At 38.1% G+C, this 20,250-nt stretch overlaps 1 protein-coding gene across 6 annotated transcripts in view; it reads right to left on the bottom strand.

Moving 5' to 3' along the window:
- The window catches only part of PTPN13 (protein tyrosine phosphatase non-receptor type 13), a 388,996-nt gene that overhangs the window by 107,596 nt on the left and 261,150 nt on the right, over positions 1-20,250 (bottom strand). For all 6 annotated transcript variants that reach the window (XM_073637137.1, XM_073637140.1, XM_073637138.1 and 3 more), the window contains 11 exons: positions 18,293-18,500; positions 15,829-15,903; positions 15,569-15,743; positions 14,717-14,870; positions 14,504-14,642; positions 13,734-13,886; positions 9,043-9,225; positions 8,182-8,344; positions 6,092-6,497; positions 5,105-5,202; positions 3,778-3,834 (listed from right to left, as the gene is read on the bottom strand). In XM_073637137.1, coding sequence (XP_073493238.1) covers positions 3,778-3,834; positions 5,105-5,202; positions 6,092-6,497; positions 8,182-8,344; positions 9,043-9,225; positions 13,734-13,886; positions 14,504-14,642; positions 14,717-14,870; positions 15,569-15,743; positions 15,829-15,903; positions 18,293-18,500 — 1,811 coding nt within the window. The remainder of the gene's footprint in view (positions 1-3,777; positions 3,835-5,104; positions 5,203-6,091; positions 6,498-8,181; positions 8,345-9,042; positions 9,226-13,733; positions 13,887-14,503; positions 14,643-14,716; positions 14,871-15,568; positions 15,744-15,828; positions 15,904-18,292; positions 18,501-20,250) is intronic.

The raw sequence follows: 20,250 nt of genomic DNA, 5'->3' as shown, positions 1-20,250 counted from the left end.
AGCCGTTTCTGCAAGCACGCCACAAAGTCGGCTGAGGTATGCAAAAGCACATTTGGAGAAGCCAATTTCTTTTTGGAAGAAGGTCCTATGGACTGATGAAACCAAGATTGAGTTGTTTGGTCATACAAAAAGGCGTTATGCATGGTGGCAAAGAAACACAGCATTCCAAGAAAAACACTTGCTACCCACAGTAAAATTTGGTGGAGGTTCCATCATGCTTTGGGGCTGTGTGGCCAATGCCGGCACCGGGAATCTTGTTAAAGTTGAGGGACGCATGGATTCCACTCAGTATCAGCAGATTCTTGACAATAATGTTCAAGAATCAGTGACAAAGTTGAAGTTACGCAGGGGATGGATCTTTCAGCAAGACAATGATCCAAAACACCGCTCCAAATCTACTCAGGCATTCATGCAGAGGAACAATTACAATGTTCTGGAATGGCCATCCCAGTCCCCAGACCTGAATATCATTGAACATCTGTGGGATCATTTGAAGAGGGCTGTCCATGCTCGGCGACCATCAAACTTAACTGAACTGGAATTGTTTTGTAAAGAGGAATGGTCAAAAATACCTTCATCCAGGATCCAGGAACTCATTAAAAGGTACAGGAAGTGACTAGAGGCTGTTATTTTTGCAAAAGGAGGATCTACTAAATATTAATGTCACTTTTCTGGTGAGGTGTCCATACTTATGCACCTGTCAAATTTTGTTTGAATGCAGATTGCACATTTTCTGTTAGTACAATAAACCTCATTTCAAGGCAGAAACATTACTGTGTCCAACAGTTATTACATATATCAAACTGAAATAGCTGTTGCAAAAACACCAATTTTTATAAAACATTAAGCTTAAGATTAATAGGGGTGCCCAAACTTTTTCATATGACTGTATATATACACATATTATATACTGCTCGGTCTTATACATTTACCATATGAGGAAAATAAATATTCCTACAGTTGACAGGAACTGCTGATCTCTGCAGTTCCAGAATTTCGCACATTGAAGTTTGTTTAGAAAAAAAGAGATAAGTCAGCAATGCCTATAATTAGCATAAATTACGTATAGGGCGAGCTCAAGACATGTGCAGAACATATTGGCTCCAAATAAATGAAAAATATAACTGCTTTTCTGTACAGTACACTCACAGCCAAACAGGTGCGTGATGGGGGTTGCCAACTGTCCAAAAAACACAGATTGTCCAAAAAAATTGAAGAATTTCAGCCAATACTTTTAGTATAAAATTGATGCACGTTTTTTTTTTCTTAAACATGTATCAAGCATTTTTGATTTTCTACTTTGTCTTCAAAGGTCTCTCTACCAGGCCAATAAGTCTCCTTCTTTGCAGTGATAAGGGGCAATAACCCAGAAACGGGAAATTCTGGTTTGGGTCATGTAGTAAGACACTTTAAATTGACTTCTAGGATTGCTACCTCCTTTAGGTGGCACCAGAGACCCTGTTCTCTTCCGTTAGGAAGAGATTATTTTTCAGAATTTATTACACAGGGTGTATTGCATGATCTATAAGTCTCCTTGCACCTACTTTGCTCCCTTTAATAGGGTTTTCCCACAAAGTGCATTTTAAACACTAGATCTTAGAATAAAAATAAAGTTCCACAATTGGATGTGATGAATAAAATGTTCCTGAACTGAGATATCTTATAAATGTGTCCCTACTGTATAATGGCTGTGTCTGTATGGTCAGACATAGCCATTACACAGTACACAGCAGGGGCACATTTATAGGATTGTCTCAGAAAAGGAACATTTTTTTAACACATCCAATTATGGAACTTATTTTTATTCTAAGATCTATTGATTAAAATAAACTTTGTTTATATGACAACCTCTTTAAGAAGAAAATTTACCTCCTTGTTAGTCTTTAAAATGCATCTGTCCATCATTCTTACCCATATTGTTCATAAAAAAAAACCTTCAAAGGCATACGATTTTGGCAAGAAGGTGTTGAATAGTCAAAAATTTTAGTCGCATACATCTGTATATGCAGATGGTTTTCCGTCAGCTCATCTTCTGCACTTTTCCAGACCTATGTTTATTCACTTTACTACAATATGAGAGTATCAAATACAGACCTTGATCAATCAGAGGCCCACACAACACAATCAGTGTCCATATGCTTACAGCAAGATGCTTGCTGCACATGTACTGCTGTCCTTCATTATATTAGGTTAGAGATACAGAAAGAAACTTGTGAGAGTTTAATTTTTTTCTATATTCTGTTCACTACACAGAGGACATGATCTAATGAACTTACCCCAGGAAGAAGCCAACAGGTGAAATCCAAAGCTGGTGCGCTATGTATTTGATTTTGTTTTTTGTAACTCATTTAGTTTTGTCAGTATTATAAAAACCCCAACTGGAAGATAATAACCCGGCAGTGCTGCTTCATGTCAGTCATTCTTCAAAGAGAACCTGACAGCTGATACATGCTGCCCAATCCAGGGGGAGCAAGTATCAGACATTGCGGCATTTCAGAGAAGAACATAGTTTTAAAGGACATTTAGGACCAAGTCACATGGAAGACTAGTCAGACAGATGGTTCCTTGACAACTTCTCCTCGCCCGCTGCCCTTGAGTGATAGGTCTCTCCCTGCAAGTGTGTACAGGAGGGATCCTGGCCAGAAGGTGGGGGGAGCCACCGAGGACCTGCCTGTCTGACTAGTCTCACGTGCGGCTCAATGCCCGACGTCGTTCAAAGTATGTTTTGAAGCAGCACTTGAGAGTCAAACATACTTGGCTGAGACCATAAAGCCAGTGTCTGATACATGCATTTATCAGCTGTCAGGTTCACTTTAAGGGATACTCATGACAGTATTGTTGGCAATAGTAAAACTACTGTTCTCAGCACTACTGATAACAACATCATTGTATGAAATTTATGGACAATGAAAGTGTGACAAAAGGGGGAATTCTGGATGATGCCGATCCAGCTCCAAAGATCGTCTAAGGCTGAATTCTATTCTAATATGTGATAGACCATTTTATTGAACTTTGATGGGTTAAATAATTATAGTCATATGGAGAACATAAACTGTCACATCTTGGAAATGGGGGCTAAGAAGCCTCATTCTCTCTGCGACATAGCAGTGTATATGCATAGTGTGTATCAAAGAAGGAGTACTGCACACATAAGAAAATGAGGAATGGCTGCTGAATCAGCAGCTGGGGACTGCACATGGCTCATAGGGACCGCATATACTACTGTCTCCAAATTTAACTCCGCACACTGCATACATTGCTAGATCTCTAAGATGTCGGTGTACTTACTTTGGAAATCCATGTCAAAATGGCTGTATAATTCTTTTTGAAAGTTTTCCCAACTAAAATTTAATATGTCCTAATGGACTAAGATTATGTTGTAATATTATCTGTTTCTGGCTATTACCTGCAGCTGATTTATTTCCCATTCAATCTGTTTTACATAATCCATATTACATGCAGGAATGTTTTAGTTCTTGGGAAGATGTTACGAAGTCTGTGTCAAGTTTCAGCTTGTTCTCACGCCTATTGTTCTTGTCTGCATCAAAAGTCACCAGCAGTCTGATTATTGTGTAAGAGGTTTCGAATACTAGATCACCTAGAGGGTGCAGCCAAGTACCAGGTGGAAGAATGAGTCCGAGCCTATAGCAAATCTGTAGAGTAATATGTTGTAAGCCTCTCAAAAACGTAACCTAAACCGGACACATTCCTGATCCCCTCAAGTGATATACGCTCCACCACCCAAGAAAACATCCAAAAGATGTATGAATCACATACCATTTCCTTTATAAAGATTTGGCGAGGAAGGATTACCGAGACTCTGCATACTGACACCTATAACAGAGAATACATATCCTGTCACTATATGGAAAAGGGTGCTATAACATTATAAGTACAAAAGTCATCAAACTGGCGACAGTAAGCAGTAAATCTGTCGGTTATACCATTATGAATGAATGAATCAACAATCGAATGAATGAACAAACAATCATAAGAGTAATGAAAAACTAACTATGGTCCCTATCTACTGAAAAGTTAAAGAGAATTGCTTTTGTAGTGTTTTTTTTTAATATCTGGCAATGGTTTTTAGACATCACCATCTGTATTAAAAAAATAATGTAAATCCTATCATTTTCACACTGAACACCGGGGCTATTATACATTCATACTTCTTTTTCTTTCAGGAAAAGTTTTCAGAAGACGCATTATCATCACAGGCAGGATTAGAATAAATGGTAACAACAGAATTCACATCTCCCCCTGCACCACATGCCCTTACAATGAAATTTGCACACGCTCATTAGATGCTTCAATATAAAAGATAGGATCAAAGTCAGTCTATAGCTGCTAAAGTACATGTGGATTTATAGAAATACCCTCAGCGACCAGTGTGGAAACTGCAAGATTTCTAATTTTCTTTTTCAAATACAGATAGTGATATGATATAACAAAAATTGCAAATTTTTAAAAAATATATATTTAACATAAAAACCTAATTTAAACCAAAGGCCATTTTCTGATGACATAATCGCTTTAAGTAAAAGGTGGAATGTGTAGAAGCTCAAAAAACAATTTGGTCATATAAAACAAACTCTTCATTCCAAGCAATATTGGATGCCACCAAGCTTTCCTTTCGACAGACATAACATAAAAAAAGTTGTATAGAATTTTTAAAATAAGAACAGAAAATGAAAAAAAAATTCACTGGTAAATGTTTCCGTCCAGCTTCATATAAAATGAACCCGCAGTACTTTTGATAGTTTGAATAGTTATCAATGCGTCATTGTATAAAACAGGTATACTTTTTCCAAACCCTAATGCATAAGGCATTACGAAGATAGTAACAGAGTTATTTGGAATAAACATCTTGAATATTAAAACTAGTGAAAATTTAAGTCTTAATTCTCAAACAGATTTATCCTCCACTCCTGTTTTCAGGGCTCCAGGCATGAGAAAATCAAGCTCTCAATTCATTATTCATATTGATATGGACTGAGTGTAGCACAACCAGAACAAAATACTTTGTCAAAAAATGAAATGTAAACAAATGAATGTACTCTAATTACAACCTATTAGCCTCTTTCAAATAGGACCATATACTGACCTACAACATAGGCATGACCACTATCATCCACAGATGATGAATCGGATTCAGGTTTCCGCAAATCAAGGCTCCTATTAAATCCAGAGAAAGATTTTGACCTAAATAAAACAAAGGGGTAAAATATAACTTTATTACAATACTACAAATAAAATAATGATACCTTTATTAAAAGTATCACGCCGAGAATACATTTGTCTTTTTTTTGCATCAAACTAATTACATGTACTTTAATAAAGAAATGAAAAAACACAGAGTTTCTAGTTTACGAATATGCACAAATGTTAACTCTACAACTATAGTTGGATAGACCTGACGGGCAGGGATGCCAAACCCACTGGGGCCGATATGTCAAGACTGGAGTAGTGCACTCTCGTCTTGCCAGAGTAAAAGGCACCGAAATCATTAAGAGGCACATCACGCAACTTAATGAATTCAGCACCTCTTCTGAATGGTATGCGACTCTAAGCACCACGCCAGAGATGCTACTCTAGTCGTGGACTGTAGTAGTATGTGTGCTGTACATAACGGGGTTGTGGCCATACACCTGCCCCACTTTGGCTTCTCCCCAGCTCAGCCCATTACGGTGGAGCTGATTCATACTGGTGTAAAAATGCCAAAAGTAGCAAAGTTTTTGCGCAACTCCCTCTTGGGCAAACTTTTTTAGACTATTCAAAGCAGTTGTCACATTGCAAAGTAGGTTGCAATGTGACAACGTTGACAATCATTTGTTGTGATGTCGCAATCAGACATCGTCTCATGCGATACATGTAGCTCTAACCTTGTTGAAACCCTGTACCCCCAACTCTATCAGCTAAAAATGTATGACATGAGGAGGTAATAAACTTGAGTCTTCCTACAAGTTTTGTAGGAACATGCAGACTGATAACACTGTGAGCATGTTTTTCTTCCGCTGATTTTCCTCCAGTCAGTTAGGTTTCTAACTCTACAAAAGAAATACATTTAACATACTCGTTAAGTTTTCCATACCCAGTCACTGACTCTGTATCAGACTTTCCCATGTAATGAAAAGATGCCCGGCTCATCAGCTCTTCTAGTGTGTTAGGTGGACTGTCCATCCTAGTACTAAGCATCCGTTTTTGTGGAGACTGCGAAACCTGACTGAGGTCATGATAAGATTTGCTGATAACCCGAGGCCGGTCTTCCCAGGGGTTCTTATTTTGTCTGTCCTTTGCTCCATTTCCAATATGTGTTTGAAGAGCTGATAAATCAGAGCAAGACAGTCTCTTCAGAAGGTCTGGCTGGATAGACACGGGTCGTATGGCCATCCTATTCAAGGTACTGCTTGCCAGGCTAGTTGTGCTGATGGCCCTTGCAATGCCAAGCCCACGGAGTGATTCGGCCTGAATGTTCAAACTCCACAGGGAAGTTCTCTCTAAAAAAAAAATAGATTAAGAGTCACATTGTAAACCAACATCTATAATGTTCTCCTAAAATAAAGAACTTATAACTAATAAATACACATTTCTAATTGTTCTCTCTGTTGGGTCTATCTCACGAGAAGAGAGCTTGGACACATGCTTTATAACGACATATAGAACACAGAGAGGGGGACCACTGACTGGGACCTCCCACTGTAAGCCAAAACAGTGAGCTATTATGTTTGTTCTGAAAGATTGACCCATCCATGCATTAGTCGGCCTTTTTTTTTCACGAATGGAAAACAATGCTAAATTTTTATTCCATTGGCAGCTCAAAAGGACACGTATGGCCAGATGGAGCTTCCTTTGGGTAATAGCTGATCACTCAGGCTTACAGCCTGCATTGCTCAGCTGACGGCAGGGCTAGTTATTAAAAAAAAAAAGAGAGATAACTTTGTGAGACAACAACTTTAAGTCAAGCTGTAAAAAATTATATTTATTCATTTTTATACACATAACTGATTGTGTGTGACAACTAATATGGCTGCCATTACACCTCACCAAGACTCTTATATACAAAGCAGGCCTAGTTATGCAGTGGAAAATAGGCAGAGGAATATATTACAGCCTAGGTAGACCGATTTACTTTACAAGATTATAGTAAAGCTGATTAAAATCTCTGTGTGAGCGGACACACAGCTGTCCCCAAAACTGGGACAGGTAAAGAAATGTCTGGATATACTCTCGTTGTAAGGCCAAAGCAGGGGTCAGGATAAAGTGGATATGACTGAATATCAAAAAGTAAAAATAAAGTAATTCTTTATTTAAAGCATCACCATGGCTTTTTTTTTCGACCGATTTGTTAGGGATCACATGTAAGTGTAATGCATGTAGTTACATACTCACCGGTCAGCGTCTTCATCTGTTTTCAGCCCCACTATATTCGCTCCAGTATCATGTAATGGCTATTGGAAGCCGCCTGATCGCTGTGAGTTCCAGAAGTCACTTTTCTCTATACAAGTCTATAGGCAACAGAACGAGGCTACAGAAACTAGTTCTGAATTCCCATAGACTTACATTGAAAAGATTTAACAAACTGACCTCTGCTATACAGAGCAACCACTGTGATTTGGTAGGTCTCAACTGTGGTCCCGTGGTGCCGGAGACTGGTTGAAAATAGGTGAGTATGAGACTACACGCACTACAATCACATCCTTAACAAAGGGATATCAAAAAAAGAAATGCTCGAGTGGTGCTATAAAAGGGTTGTCCAACCTTGGGACAAAAGTCTGCAGTCACTATGTGACTGCAGACTGTTGAATCTTGACACCACGCAGTGACCACACTGCCACGATTTCCTGGAAATGCTGATTCAAGTGACCGCATGAGGTTTGCATACCTGCAGTTGTGCCAACTTGATGCGTTTGGCTTATCTACATAAAATTGAGAAACACCAAATGAGACTCTTCGGCATGTGTCCGTAAATATCCAAACATGATCTCCCCCTCATATTGACGATATGAGAGAATTGTGACAGCGAGCGCACCGCACACTGTCAGTATTCAGCAGCCTGCAGTCACATGGAGTCCCAAACCTGGACAACCCCTTTAAGTTAAAAACGTGATTTTATTTTTTATTTTTTTATCATGAGGGTGAAGGCTAACCAGATGAAATAGGGAAAGGCTGTATGAATGTTACCAATATCTTGTATCTCCTGACTGTTCTGTCTGGCTCTCATCTGTAGCTGGAACTTGTGCTGAGAAGAGCAGAGGTGTAGGAGGTACTGGCAGGTCTTACTGCTGTCCGTTTGGAACACATGTTTGATTCCATCTGATGTGTTTTGCAAACTTATTTTTTTCTTCTGCAGCCAAAAAAATAGAAGAAAAAAAATGACAATTCAATATGCTATGTTTGGTCTACAGAACATTAATAGCTCACATATGTCTGGTTTAATACTGTAAGTCTGAGACTTCAGAAGGTCTCATTTCTGTACCCCGTTTACTGCATAATCTTGCAAAAAAAAAAAGATGAAATAACGTCAAGACAAGTGTTGTCAAATTATTATATATTATATAGAATTTCTGCCTAGTAGGGTTTCAATAGGGCATTTCTATAATAAGCAGTAAAATAATAAAACCCAGAGATAGCTGTCAGCTGAATGTGTAATGTGTAGGTGTGAGGCCTAGCTCTCATTGACTGGGTTCCATATTTTAGAATAAGCCAAACCCTCAAGCAGAACAACTGTGCAGGTTTCTGATGACATTTCCTGCTCAATGCATGGAGACATGTTTAGATTTAAGAAGTGCAGCCTCAGGCTTTGGGCCTGCAGCTTCAAGATATAAGATCTAAGTAAATAGGTCTGATGCGTAAAACAGTTTTCATGTCTTTAATATGCACTAAGGGGTCTTTTATGAACAATCAACTAATAATCACTCATTAACATTGCATCAAAAAAACAAAGAATAGTAACAGTAGAGGAAAATGTATATTGTTACTGTGGGCCAGAAATGTGCAGACATCATACATATTCAATGCTGGCCCAGGAGATTTCAAACTTACAGTAAATGAAATCTTCTTGGTTTCTCTCCACGGGAATCGCAGGACTGGAGTCCGTGTTCCATTACGCACCTCAAAGATGAGCACTCCCTTAGGACAGACACCAAGAAGGATGCCAGTCTGGGACTTCTTCTCAGGAAACACTCTATGAAAATGTACACCATACTCCGGAAGTCTCTGGCACACCTACCAAAATAATGAAGGCAAGTTATGCTGTTAATGCTCTACAATACTAAGCGATTAAAATAGAGGTCACAGGAAAATATGAGTATACTTTGTATATGAGTTTACTATGTATGTATGTATCATGTGCACAACCATATGTAATGTGTATGTGCGTATCTTATATGCATGTGGGTACTAGATAAATGTTTGCATAATGAGATAATGCATGTATAATGTGTTAAGATGTCCATATTTTATATGTATGTATGTATGCCTAATGCGAATGTTCATGTTAATGCGTGTGTGTGAACATGGGGGGGACATTATGGAAAGGGGGCCCAGAAACACATAGGGGCCCTCTGCTTTCAATGTCAATGTCAACGCCTGGATAGATAGATACATAGATAGATATGGGATAGATAGATAGATAGATACTGCAGATAGATAGATAGATAGATAGATAGATAGATAGATAGATAGATAGATAGATAATAGATAGATAGATAGATAGAGTGTACAGCTTGTTTCGAAAAGATAAGATCACTTCTTTATTGATAATTCATTAAAATCTATATCGAAATGGTAAGCAGGCTATAACAAATACCAACCCATTTCAAAAGCAACATGCGTCCATCTCCTTGTTATTAATACTAAGGACGCATGTAGCATTCGAAACGCGTTGGTAGTTATATTCTGGTTACCACTTTGATATGAAATTTTATTTGAATGGAGTAACTATAAAAATGTGATTTTATTTTTTCAGATCGAGATAGTAAAAAAAAAAAAATTCTTCAGTATTTATAAATGCCCAGCAACGGCTTGAGAACAAGCGTGTGAGCTGGTGTATTTTCTTTTCAAAATAGAGATTACCCTAACAAGGCACATAATATTAGATAGATAGACTTGACAAAGGTTCACTGCAACCGAAACGTTGCCCCGCCATATGGGCTGATTAAAGCCCACTTCATTTTTGGTAAATACAGGAGTGTTGCCTGCTTTTTTCTTTTTTATATATTTGGCAAAACTGGATATTTTGCTTGGGAGGCCTTGCACCCACTACAGTGATACGAGTGTGCTGTTCCAATTTTCTATTCTAGATAGGTAGATAACAGATAGATAGATGATAGATAGATAGATAGATAGATAGATAGATAGATAGATAGATAGATAGATAGATAGATAGATAGATAGATAGATAATACAACCCCTGGCAAAAATTATGAAATCACCGGGCTCATAGGATGTTCATTCAGTTGTTTAATGTTGTAGAAAAAAATCAGATCACAGACATGGCACAAAACTAAAGTCATTTCAAATGGCAACTTTATGGCATTAAGAAACACTAAAAGAAATCAAGATAAAAAATGTAGTACTCAGTAAGGGTAATTTTTTTCAGACCTAGCAGAGGGAAAAAATTATGGAATCACTCAATTCTGAGGAAAAAATTATGGAATCACCCTGTAAATGTTATTTTCCAAAACTAACACCTGCATCAAATTAGATCTGCTCGTTAGTCTGCATCTAAAGAGGAGTGATCACACATTGGAGAGCTATTGCACCAAGTGGACTGACATGAATCATGGCTCCAACACGAGAGATGTCAATTGAAACAAAGGAGAGGATTATCAAACTCTTAAAAGAAGGTAAATCATCACGCAATGTTGCAAAAGATGTTGGTTGTTCACAGTCAGCTGTGTCTAAAATCTGGACCAAATACAAACAACATGGGAAGGTTGGTAAAGGCAAACATACTGGGAGACCAAGGAAGACATCAAAACTTCAAGACCGGAAACTTAAAGCAATATGTCTCCAAAATAGGAAATGCACAACAAAATAAATGAGGAACGAATGGGAGGAAACTGGGGTCAATGTCTGTGACCGAACTGTAAGAAACCGCCTAAAGGAAAAGGGATTTACATACAGAAGGCTAAACATAAGCCATCATTAACACCTAAACAGAAAAAAAACAAGGTTACAATGGGCTAAGGAAAGCAATCGTGGACTTGGATGACTGGATGAAAGTCATATTCAGTGATGAATCGCGAATCTGCATTGGGCAAGATGATGATGCTGGAACTTTTGTTTGGTGCCGTTCCAATGAAATTTATAAAAATGACTGCATGAAGAGAACATGCAAATTTCCACAGTCATTGATGATATGGGGCTGCATGTCAGGTAAAGGCACTGGGGAGATGGCTGTCATTACATCTTCAATAAATGCCCAAGTTTAAATTGATATTTTGGACAGTTTTCTTATCCCATAAATTGAAAGGATGTTTGGGGATGATGACATCATTTTTCAAGATGATAATGCATCCTGCCATAGAGCAAAACTGTGAAAACATTCCTTGAAAGAAGACACATAAGGTCAATGTCATGGCCTGCAAATAGTCTGGATCTCAATCCAATTGAAAATCTTTGGTGGAAGTTGAAGAAAATGGTCCATGACAAGGCTCCGACCTGCAAAGCTGATCTGGCAACAGCAATCAGAGAAAGTTGGAGCCAGATTGATGAAGAGTACTGTTTGCCCCTCATTAAGTCCATGCCTCAGAGACTGCAAGCTGTTATTAAAGCCAGAGGTGGTGCAACAAAATACTAGTGATGTATTGGAGTGTTTTTTGTGTGTTTGTTTTTCATGATTCCATAATTTTTTCCCTCAGAATTGAGTGATTCCTTAATTTTTTCCCTCTGCTTGGTCTGAAAAAAATTACCCTTACTGAGTACCACATGTTTTATCTTGATTTTTTTTAGTATTTCTTAAAGCCATAAAGTTGCCATTTGAAATGACTTTAGTTTTGTGCCATGTCTGTGATCTGCTTTTTTTCAACAACATTAAACAACTGAATGAACATCCTCCGAGCCTGGTGATTCCATAATTTTTGCCAGGGGTTGTAGATAGATAGATAGATAGATGATAGATACTAGATAGATAATAGATAGATAGATAATAGATAGATGAATGGATGGATGGATAGATAGATAGATAGATAAATATGTTCAAAAAGATGAAGGCAACACTCCAAAGTCCAATTTTTAGTGGTTTATTGACCCATGGTGACAAGGCAACGCTTCGTTCCAAGTGTGTAACTTTCTCAAGCTTGAGAAAATTGACTAACTCTTAATAGCTGTCCACTAAACTCTGCGAATGAGAAGAAAAGCAGGCGGTGTCTGTGAGCTCAAAAAGCTTAAAGGGGTATTCCTACCTCCAAGATCCTATCTCAATATGTAGTAGGTGCAATATTAGCAAATACCTCCAATTAGAAATGGATACCTAAGGTTCTGCAATGCCTGCGCATGAGTAAAGAGACATAGCGAATCAGAAAAACTATACATTTCTAATTGGAGGTATTTGCCAATATTATTATTATTACTACTTATTGGGATAGGATCTTGAAGATGGGAATACCCCTTTAATTTTCATCTATAATAAATCATTATTGTGTAATGCAGTGTATGTGGTCATGTAAGGCGTCCTGTCAAATGTTGCTATAAATACTGTTTTATGGTGAAATTAGGTACCACTAGCATAGCATTGCAGGTCCCACAAGAGGTCGGCCTGGCACTAAAAAAAAAAAAAGAGTCCTTGCAAAGGGACTGCTTTCTGCACTGAATGATGTACAAGACAATGCCATGATTATCTCAATAGCTAATTTAATATATACATACACGGTATAGGGGTCATAGAGGAGTTGTCCGTTAGCTGAATGCTTGTATCGACGTCAGCTATTTCTTCAAGTTCAACCATGAAATGCATGTTATTTCAATGGTGGGTGGAAAAAAATATGGCAGATGCATCATGCGTAAACATAGGATCAGTTATTTTGAAATCCAATGCACCTTCTGCCCCCAAAATCTGCTGTTAAGTCAGAGATGGGAGGTCCTAACATATAAAAAATGCAAAGGCTTGGGTCACTTTTACTTTATGTGTAGTAATATTCTTGGAAGTAAAGGTAATTCCTGCACTAACAGCCTGTAGATTGGTGGATAAAGGGGTTTTCTATCTTCAGAAAAGTTTTCCCCAAATGCTTTTCTATACGTAACTTAAGAAACATAGCAGGTACTCACCCTCCCTGGGTTTCCTTTTCTCCTCCGCTATTCTGGTCTTAGACTTTTGGTTACAGCAGCAACATCATGTCGACAGCTAACATTAACGCTGCAGCTAATCACCAATGCTGCAGCGATGATGCTACCTGTCAATGCCATATCACCATTGCAGCCAAAAGTCGTATCAGTGGCGATGGACCTGGGGAGGTTGAGTATTTGTTCTGTTTGCTACGTTACATACATAAAAGAATTTGGGGTCCATTTTTCTTAAAGTAGAAATCCCCTTTAAGAAATCAAACATGGAAAACAAAAGAGTCAAGGAACAAACATATCACATCACAAGTCTCATTATTGAAATACAATATGATGTATTTCAATGCAAATCTTTGGTAAGGATGTAAGGAAAAATAATCATGATTCTGGTATTTAGATCAACAGGTCTTACTTATATAGTGAAAACAGAATGGAAACAAAGATTTCATTACTTTTAAGAATTCAATTTCTGTTTCCTTTTCTGAAGCTCCAGCATAAGTACTGTGCAGCCTGGGCAGTTCTTCCTTCATGTAAGAAAGATCCAGTCTCTCAATTACTCGAGAGGGAAGGTAATGTTCCATCCGAAAATAGGCCAAGCCATGAACCTGAAAGTACAAAATGGCCCATTTTCTGTTAAAACCATGGTTAGTAACAAATGCAGTTTGGGAAGGTTCCTGCTCCTGCAGGTTTCCTCCCAATTCCATATTGGTTTGATCTAAGGTTTATAGTAAGTCTAATTAATGTTGAGTGAGTTTGTTCTATTAACCCTTTTGCCGAGTATGCTCGGGCCGAGCTCCGAGTATTTATAGCTGCTCGGTGATATGGTTGAATCGCTCCCGTGTGCATGATTTGCGACTGTTTGACAGCTTTATTACATGTGAGGAATGTCTATTTCTTACACATTCCTCACATGCATTAAAGCTGTCAAACAGTTGCAAATCATGCACACGGTAGCGATTCAAACACATCACCGAGCAGCTGTAAATACTCGGAGCTCGGCCCGAGCATACTCGGAACAGAACATACTCGCTCAACACTAGTTCTAATAAAAAAAAAATGTTTTGCATTTTCTTACATGTCAAATAGTGAACAAATATTGCTAGTTTCTTTTTGGTTACTAAGACTTTCCACAATGGATAAAGAAAAATATCTATATGAATATTATATATATAAAATTTTAATTAAAAGTGATGGAGAAAAATGTATAGCTGCAGGATCTTACATCTGGATGGTAGTCCCCATATTCTGCTTGAAGAGCCAGGGATGCCAGAAGCAAAGCTGTCTCATCATCACAGTGTAGACGTTCCTCTAAAATGTCTTTTCTTTGTTGCAAGTAGTACTGGTGACGAGTGAAGCTGTGTCTGGACAAATAGACAGAAATAGTCAAGCAGGCGGTCCCAAATATGTTACATATATATGAAGAAAATATGCTTACTGTATAAGACTGACATCATCCACAAAGAACTTAACACGGAAGTGCAGGGTGAAGTTGACCCCACTTTTGCCTTTCTTTTTGGTGTCTTCTTTCCAGCCATCTGGAGCCACTTTGGACAATTTTTGGTCAAGATCAATAAAGAAACATTCAGAGTCTGGAACAGAATAAAAAAAAAGAAATACATTATCTAAATAGCAAGGTAAAAGAGTTTTCATCAGAATAATAAGTAATAAGTCACATTTGCCATACTGTTGGTACGGATATATCATGGCAGGCATAATCGACCTCAGTCAGTATAGTTTTGGAAAAACCCAAACTGCTGTGATATGGCACCTATTTGAACACACCAGAAAAGCTCTGTGCATATGCAATAAATGTATCCACCAAGAACCAAAAGAGGGTCCTTTTGACTTCTTGCGGTTAGCATGCACAGACTGTACTTTCCTATTCAATGGAGTATTCCTTTTTTGCATTGTAGCCAATAGGAGATGTATGGACATACAACATCATCGGTAGTGTACGTTAGGAAATACTCCCAACGTATTCACCTGACTTGACTTATAGACCACAAGTATAGACCTCTTTCCACTAAACACAGCGCCTAATGTAAGTAAAGAAGGGAAGATGGTACAGAATAAAAAAATATTCATTACATCATGTAAGTATAGATAGTATTTTGTCTTATGGTTTTTCTTGCGGCACGAGTTTATAGAGCTTCATATTCAATTTCAAGTAGCGTAGGTAAAATTATTTTTTCAATAAGAAAAGTTTACTGTAAAGATACTGTAATAATGATGAACAAGAAAATAACATATTTGGTATTGGAGTAATAACATTGGGTATATAACCTACCTTTTAGCATTGCAAAGGCAAATAAATGGTGCTCAACCAACCCAATGTGAGCAACCACCATGTCAAACACATCTTTACAGGTAGACTTGACGTCACACGTTAACTCAAGCCTCTGTCCACTAAGGAGGATGATGTTCACTTTCCGTCGTACTTCATCATTCTTTCCCTTTTTGGTCTTAAAAACAAATAGTACAATTTTAAGACTGCAAAATAATAATTTCTACTTACCAAGAGACATCAGAAAATTCAAGATTCCTTACCAAAATTGACTGTGGAAGATCCAGTGAGACACAAGGTTCTGAAATCATCTTTTCAAACTCTGGCCCAAAAAACTTCTGAAGAGGAAAAGATATATAATGCTTACAATGAAAGTTGTATTACAGGTACTGCAGAACAACGAAACAAAGTTCTACCTCATCATCTTTAACTATTCGTTAGTTTGGAAAAGATATTGGGGATGCAAACTTGGACTGGATGATCTTAATATCCACCTAATTTATTAACGTGGATCATGCAGGTTGATGGACGTGGTTCATCTTTAGACGTCTAGTCTAAGTTTACACCATCTTAGTTGGCTTACTTTGGCGTACTAAGTCATACCAAATTGTGACATTATTTTAGGCACAAGTTCACAATTTAGACCATGCCCCCCATGCCCATGCCGAAGACACCTAAATGTGGTGCAAGACATTAGTAGAATCTAAGCCTAAATTCTTGAGAATACAGCTTAGCAAATCAGAGCTATTGTATCTATAGTCTAGTTAATTTGTAGCAACATTAGCAACATTTCAACTTCCATTTCATTCAGCAATTGCTTTAGAGACAAGCATCACTTATTTTCACATGCCTGAACTTAAACAAGACAAGTAACGTATGAGAAAGAGCTTGACCTGAATATCTTTCAGGATCAAACCAATCTAAAGATGATCAAGCACATATGCTAACTTGAAGACAAAAAATACATACTGAGCAGATGCCAGAACCATTAAAATTTACTGGAGAAAGGGGTATTCTGGTTGAAAGAATTTATCTCCTATCCTTAGGATAGGTCATCAATATTACATCAATGAATCAAGGTTCTACTCCCAGGACTCTGGCAGTCCCAGTGAGAATGAATGGAGCAGCGGTTGTGCATGCATATAGCCAGGCTAGCCTAATAGGGATAAAAGTGCCCCATTCTGGTGATTGGTGGGAGATCGCAGCTGGACACTTATCGATCTTAATGTTCTCAACTATCCTAGGGATAGTAATAACTATGCCCAACCCGATTTACTCTAATCCTATACTACATGAGTGCAGACTGATGATCTAACAAATTCATGCAGCTCATTTATAGCCCTTCACATGGGAACTCATCGAAAAGGAAATAAAATTCAAAAAACAGCACAGAAAAAAGGCAGTAGTATTTACCAACAACAAGAAACAACATTAATGCACTACAGGATATAGCAGGCCCCAAAGATCAAGACAGAGACAGCATAGGTGCAAAATACTGATGACAACGACACACACCTACCAATTTATGGAGGGGGCGGTTGTCTCGAACTGAAAATGCACATGGGTAAGACTTGTAGAAGGCAAGTCACACAGATAAGTGTAGTGCACAGTGTCTGGCTTACAGCCCACTAGTGAAACCCATACTATCAGGAAGACAGTCCAGCACTATATAAGTGCCACTGTACACTACATGTATCTGTGTAACTGGTGCCCTATACAAGTCTTATCCATCTGTATTTATAATACCCACTCCATAAATGGTAGGTTGTGAGTGGTTGTTTCATCAGTATTTTGCACCTGTGCTTCCCCCACCTTTATCACAGGGGCTGCTGCACGGTGCAGTATATAATATTTTGTCTTGGTATTGGCAAATATGGCTGCGTTCATTCTCTAATACCCTTATATGGGCCATAAATTATTTAGTTATTATACTTTTTACTGTTATACTCAAGGAAGACATCTAACCTACACATTTCAAATAAACCACAACATCTCATCCGTGCAACTTTCCTATGTTTATACTCTGCCAAACTCTGCTCGGTCTTCTTGAGCAAGTTCCCACACTACAGGAACAATGACAAGTCTCTTCATTAGGAAGACGTCAGTACACCATTAAGTGCTGCAGGTAATTATGGATGCACACAAGCCAGGACACCTGCAATATTTACTTTATGATAAATGGAAAACTACGACAAGTAATCTCAACATATAATGAACTACGCTAGGCATGAATATTATAATGGGTGTAAGCCTACATGGGTGGGGTTGACAGTGTGCCATTTTATAATTTCACTGTTCTAGGAAAAAAAGATGATAAATTAAATTGGTCGCATTGAACATGCTGCGCTATCTAAGTGCAGCATGTTACACACTAGGAGGCGCTAAGCAGATTTATATATAGTTTAATAATAAGGGTTTGGTGTAACTTGTAATATATTAAGTTAGATTCGCGCTCACTGTAGGTATATCTGTTCAGTCGGCAGCAATCTCGCTATACATAGTCAGGGAAGGCTGTCAATCACAGAGAGTCCGCCCACTGGACTCCAATCTACTGAGCTCCTCCTACTTTATACCAGAGGACCTCAGTCATGTTTCACAAGATTGCTTCATTTAAAGCAAACTATCGTAATATTATTATTTATTTCAAGCCAAGTCACAAATTTATATCAAATAGTTTTTCATTAATCACTTTGCATTGTAAAATTAATTCTTAAATCAAATCAATACCCTTAATTTTCTTTGTGTCATAGTTGTTTCCATGGCGATATCTCGTATAGGATCCCGTGTGATGTCCAACATAGATGCTCCTGTGTACAAGTTTAGTCTAGATTGTTTAAAAGCCATTTTGGCCTTCATTTGAATCATATCTTCCTCTTGTCGTTTGAGCATTTCTTGATTGATGTCACCTCTTTCTGGAGGGGTTTCATACTTAGGGCTGCAATGGTAAAAAGATTATGACAGACTGAAGCATTTTAGCATAACATATGCTCATTTAAGTGTACTTCGGCAATACCATTCATCAGAATCGGTGAGGTGCAGTACCATTTATGGCCACTACACAATGTAGAGAGGTGTTTTGCAATTGATGCGCCACAGCCCCTTTAATCATCTGAGTGGTGGGGGTGCAGGGATGAAAAACTTGATTCACTGATCTAATATCGTTGACCTATCCTAAGGATACAACATCAATATTAACGTTCCGGAAACCCTTTTGTAATTGTCTAGGTATGGTATTCTTGCATACACAACACATATTATTGTATGAATATACAGTAATTTTAGTTACATACTGTATAGTACACAATAATTTGTTCAACTCAAACACAGTCAGGTGATCAAACCCCAATTTAGACACAAACAAAATCTTAAGTGTTTTATAGTTCTATAGAGTCCATTAGGCCCAATAGGTGACTCTGAGCCTACATTCAATTCTGAAGAGACAAATTCTCTTCAACCCTTTCATTACCGGGTGATTCTTCTATTTTACACTTTTGTTTTTTTTACGCCCCTACTTCCAATAGCCATTTTTTTTATTTTTCTGACAACATAGTCATATTAGGGCTTATTTTTTGTGGGACGAGTTGTAGCTATGAATGACATTAATTACCATTCAAGGTACTGGAAAATGGGGGAAAAATTTGTGTGGTAAGCCTATGAAAAAATTGAATTCTGCCATTGTGTCATAGAAAAAAATAAAAAATCCATAAAACATCTCCAGAGAGAGGACATATCACTCTCACATTGAACATATGGGATTAATTCTGGCTGAGAGAGAGGAATTATAGCTCATTAAAAGATAAAACTAATTATAACTAGGAAGTGAGAGAGCTGACACGTCAATCTCCATTGAAGTAGGGGCCTACTGTAGTGGTCAGATAATTACAGCAGGGAGATTTGCTGGGAAAATGACATCATGTCTTATATTCATTTACGCAGAGGTGGCGAAGTACGCTTTGAAATCAAAGAGCTTCCTCTGATCAAAGCACTGATCAAAGAATCTCTTAGACATTTTGGAGCCAGTGGTCAGTGATGAATATTGGGGTTTCGCATCTATCCATTATTTATGGGAGATAGATTTTCGGCAACATAGTGAAGGGATTGATATAACGCATTCACTCACATCACCGTAAGGCCATTCTAACCCCTCCAACTTAATAACTGTCCGATGGTGCTATCCAGGCTATGTTTCATTTTTACAGACAGATAAAATTGTGATAAGAAACATGATGACAATATTATTGCCTGGGCTGGGACCTCCAGGGGCGAAGATATCCTGTAAGTTGGGGATCTCACGGAATTCTGAAGGACCTAGCACATCCCACAACCAGCCACATTGTTAGCTCATTAAGGGGAAGTATGAGAGCGTAAGTAGATCTAATAAAAAGCAGAAATTGGGTGTCTTGTCTTTGTACATTCTGGAAGTCATAGTTCGCTGTGAGAGTAGTCCATTTTCCCAATCGGAGTGCTTCCCTCCATAAAGATAAGAGCCATTCCTGCAACACCAGGTTTAGTAATTCTCTTTAGTTATTCCTTTTTATTTTATGTAATTGTATGCATCATATTGTTTTGTTCCCATTTTGTATCATCTGCATAATCATCTGTATAATATGCATGGCACCCCTCACCCCCAATCCTGGTATGCATGGCACCCTCATCACCAATCCTGGTATGTATGGCTCCCTCAT

The sequence above is a fragment of the Phyllobates terribilis genome, unplaced genomic scaffold, assembly GCF_046119375.1.
Source record: "Phyllobates terribilis strain yellow unplaced genomic scaffold, ASM4611937v1 Scaffold_1__5_contigs__length_1240528914, whole genome shotgun sequence".
Lineage (NCBI taxonomy): Eukaryota > Metazoa > Chordata > Amphibia > Anura > Dendrobatidae > Phyllobates > Phyllobates terribilis.
This window is presented reverse-complemented; position numbering and strand designations above follow the sequence as displayed.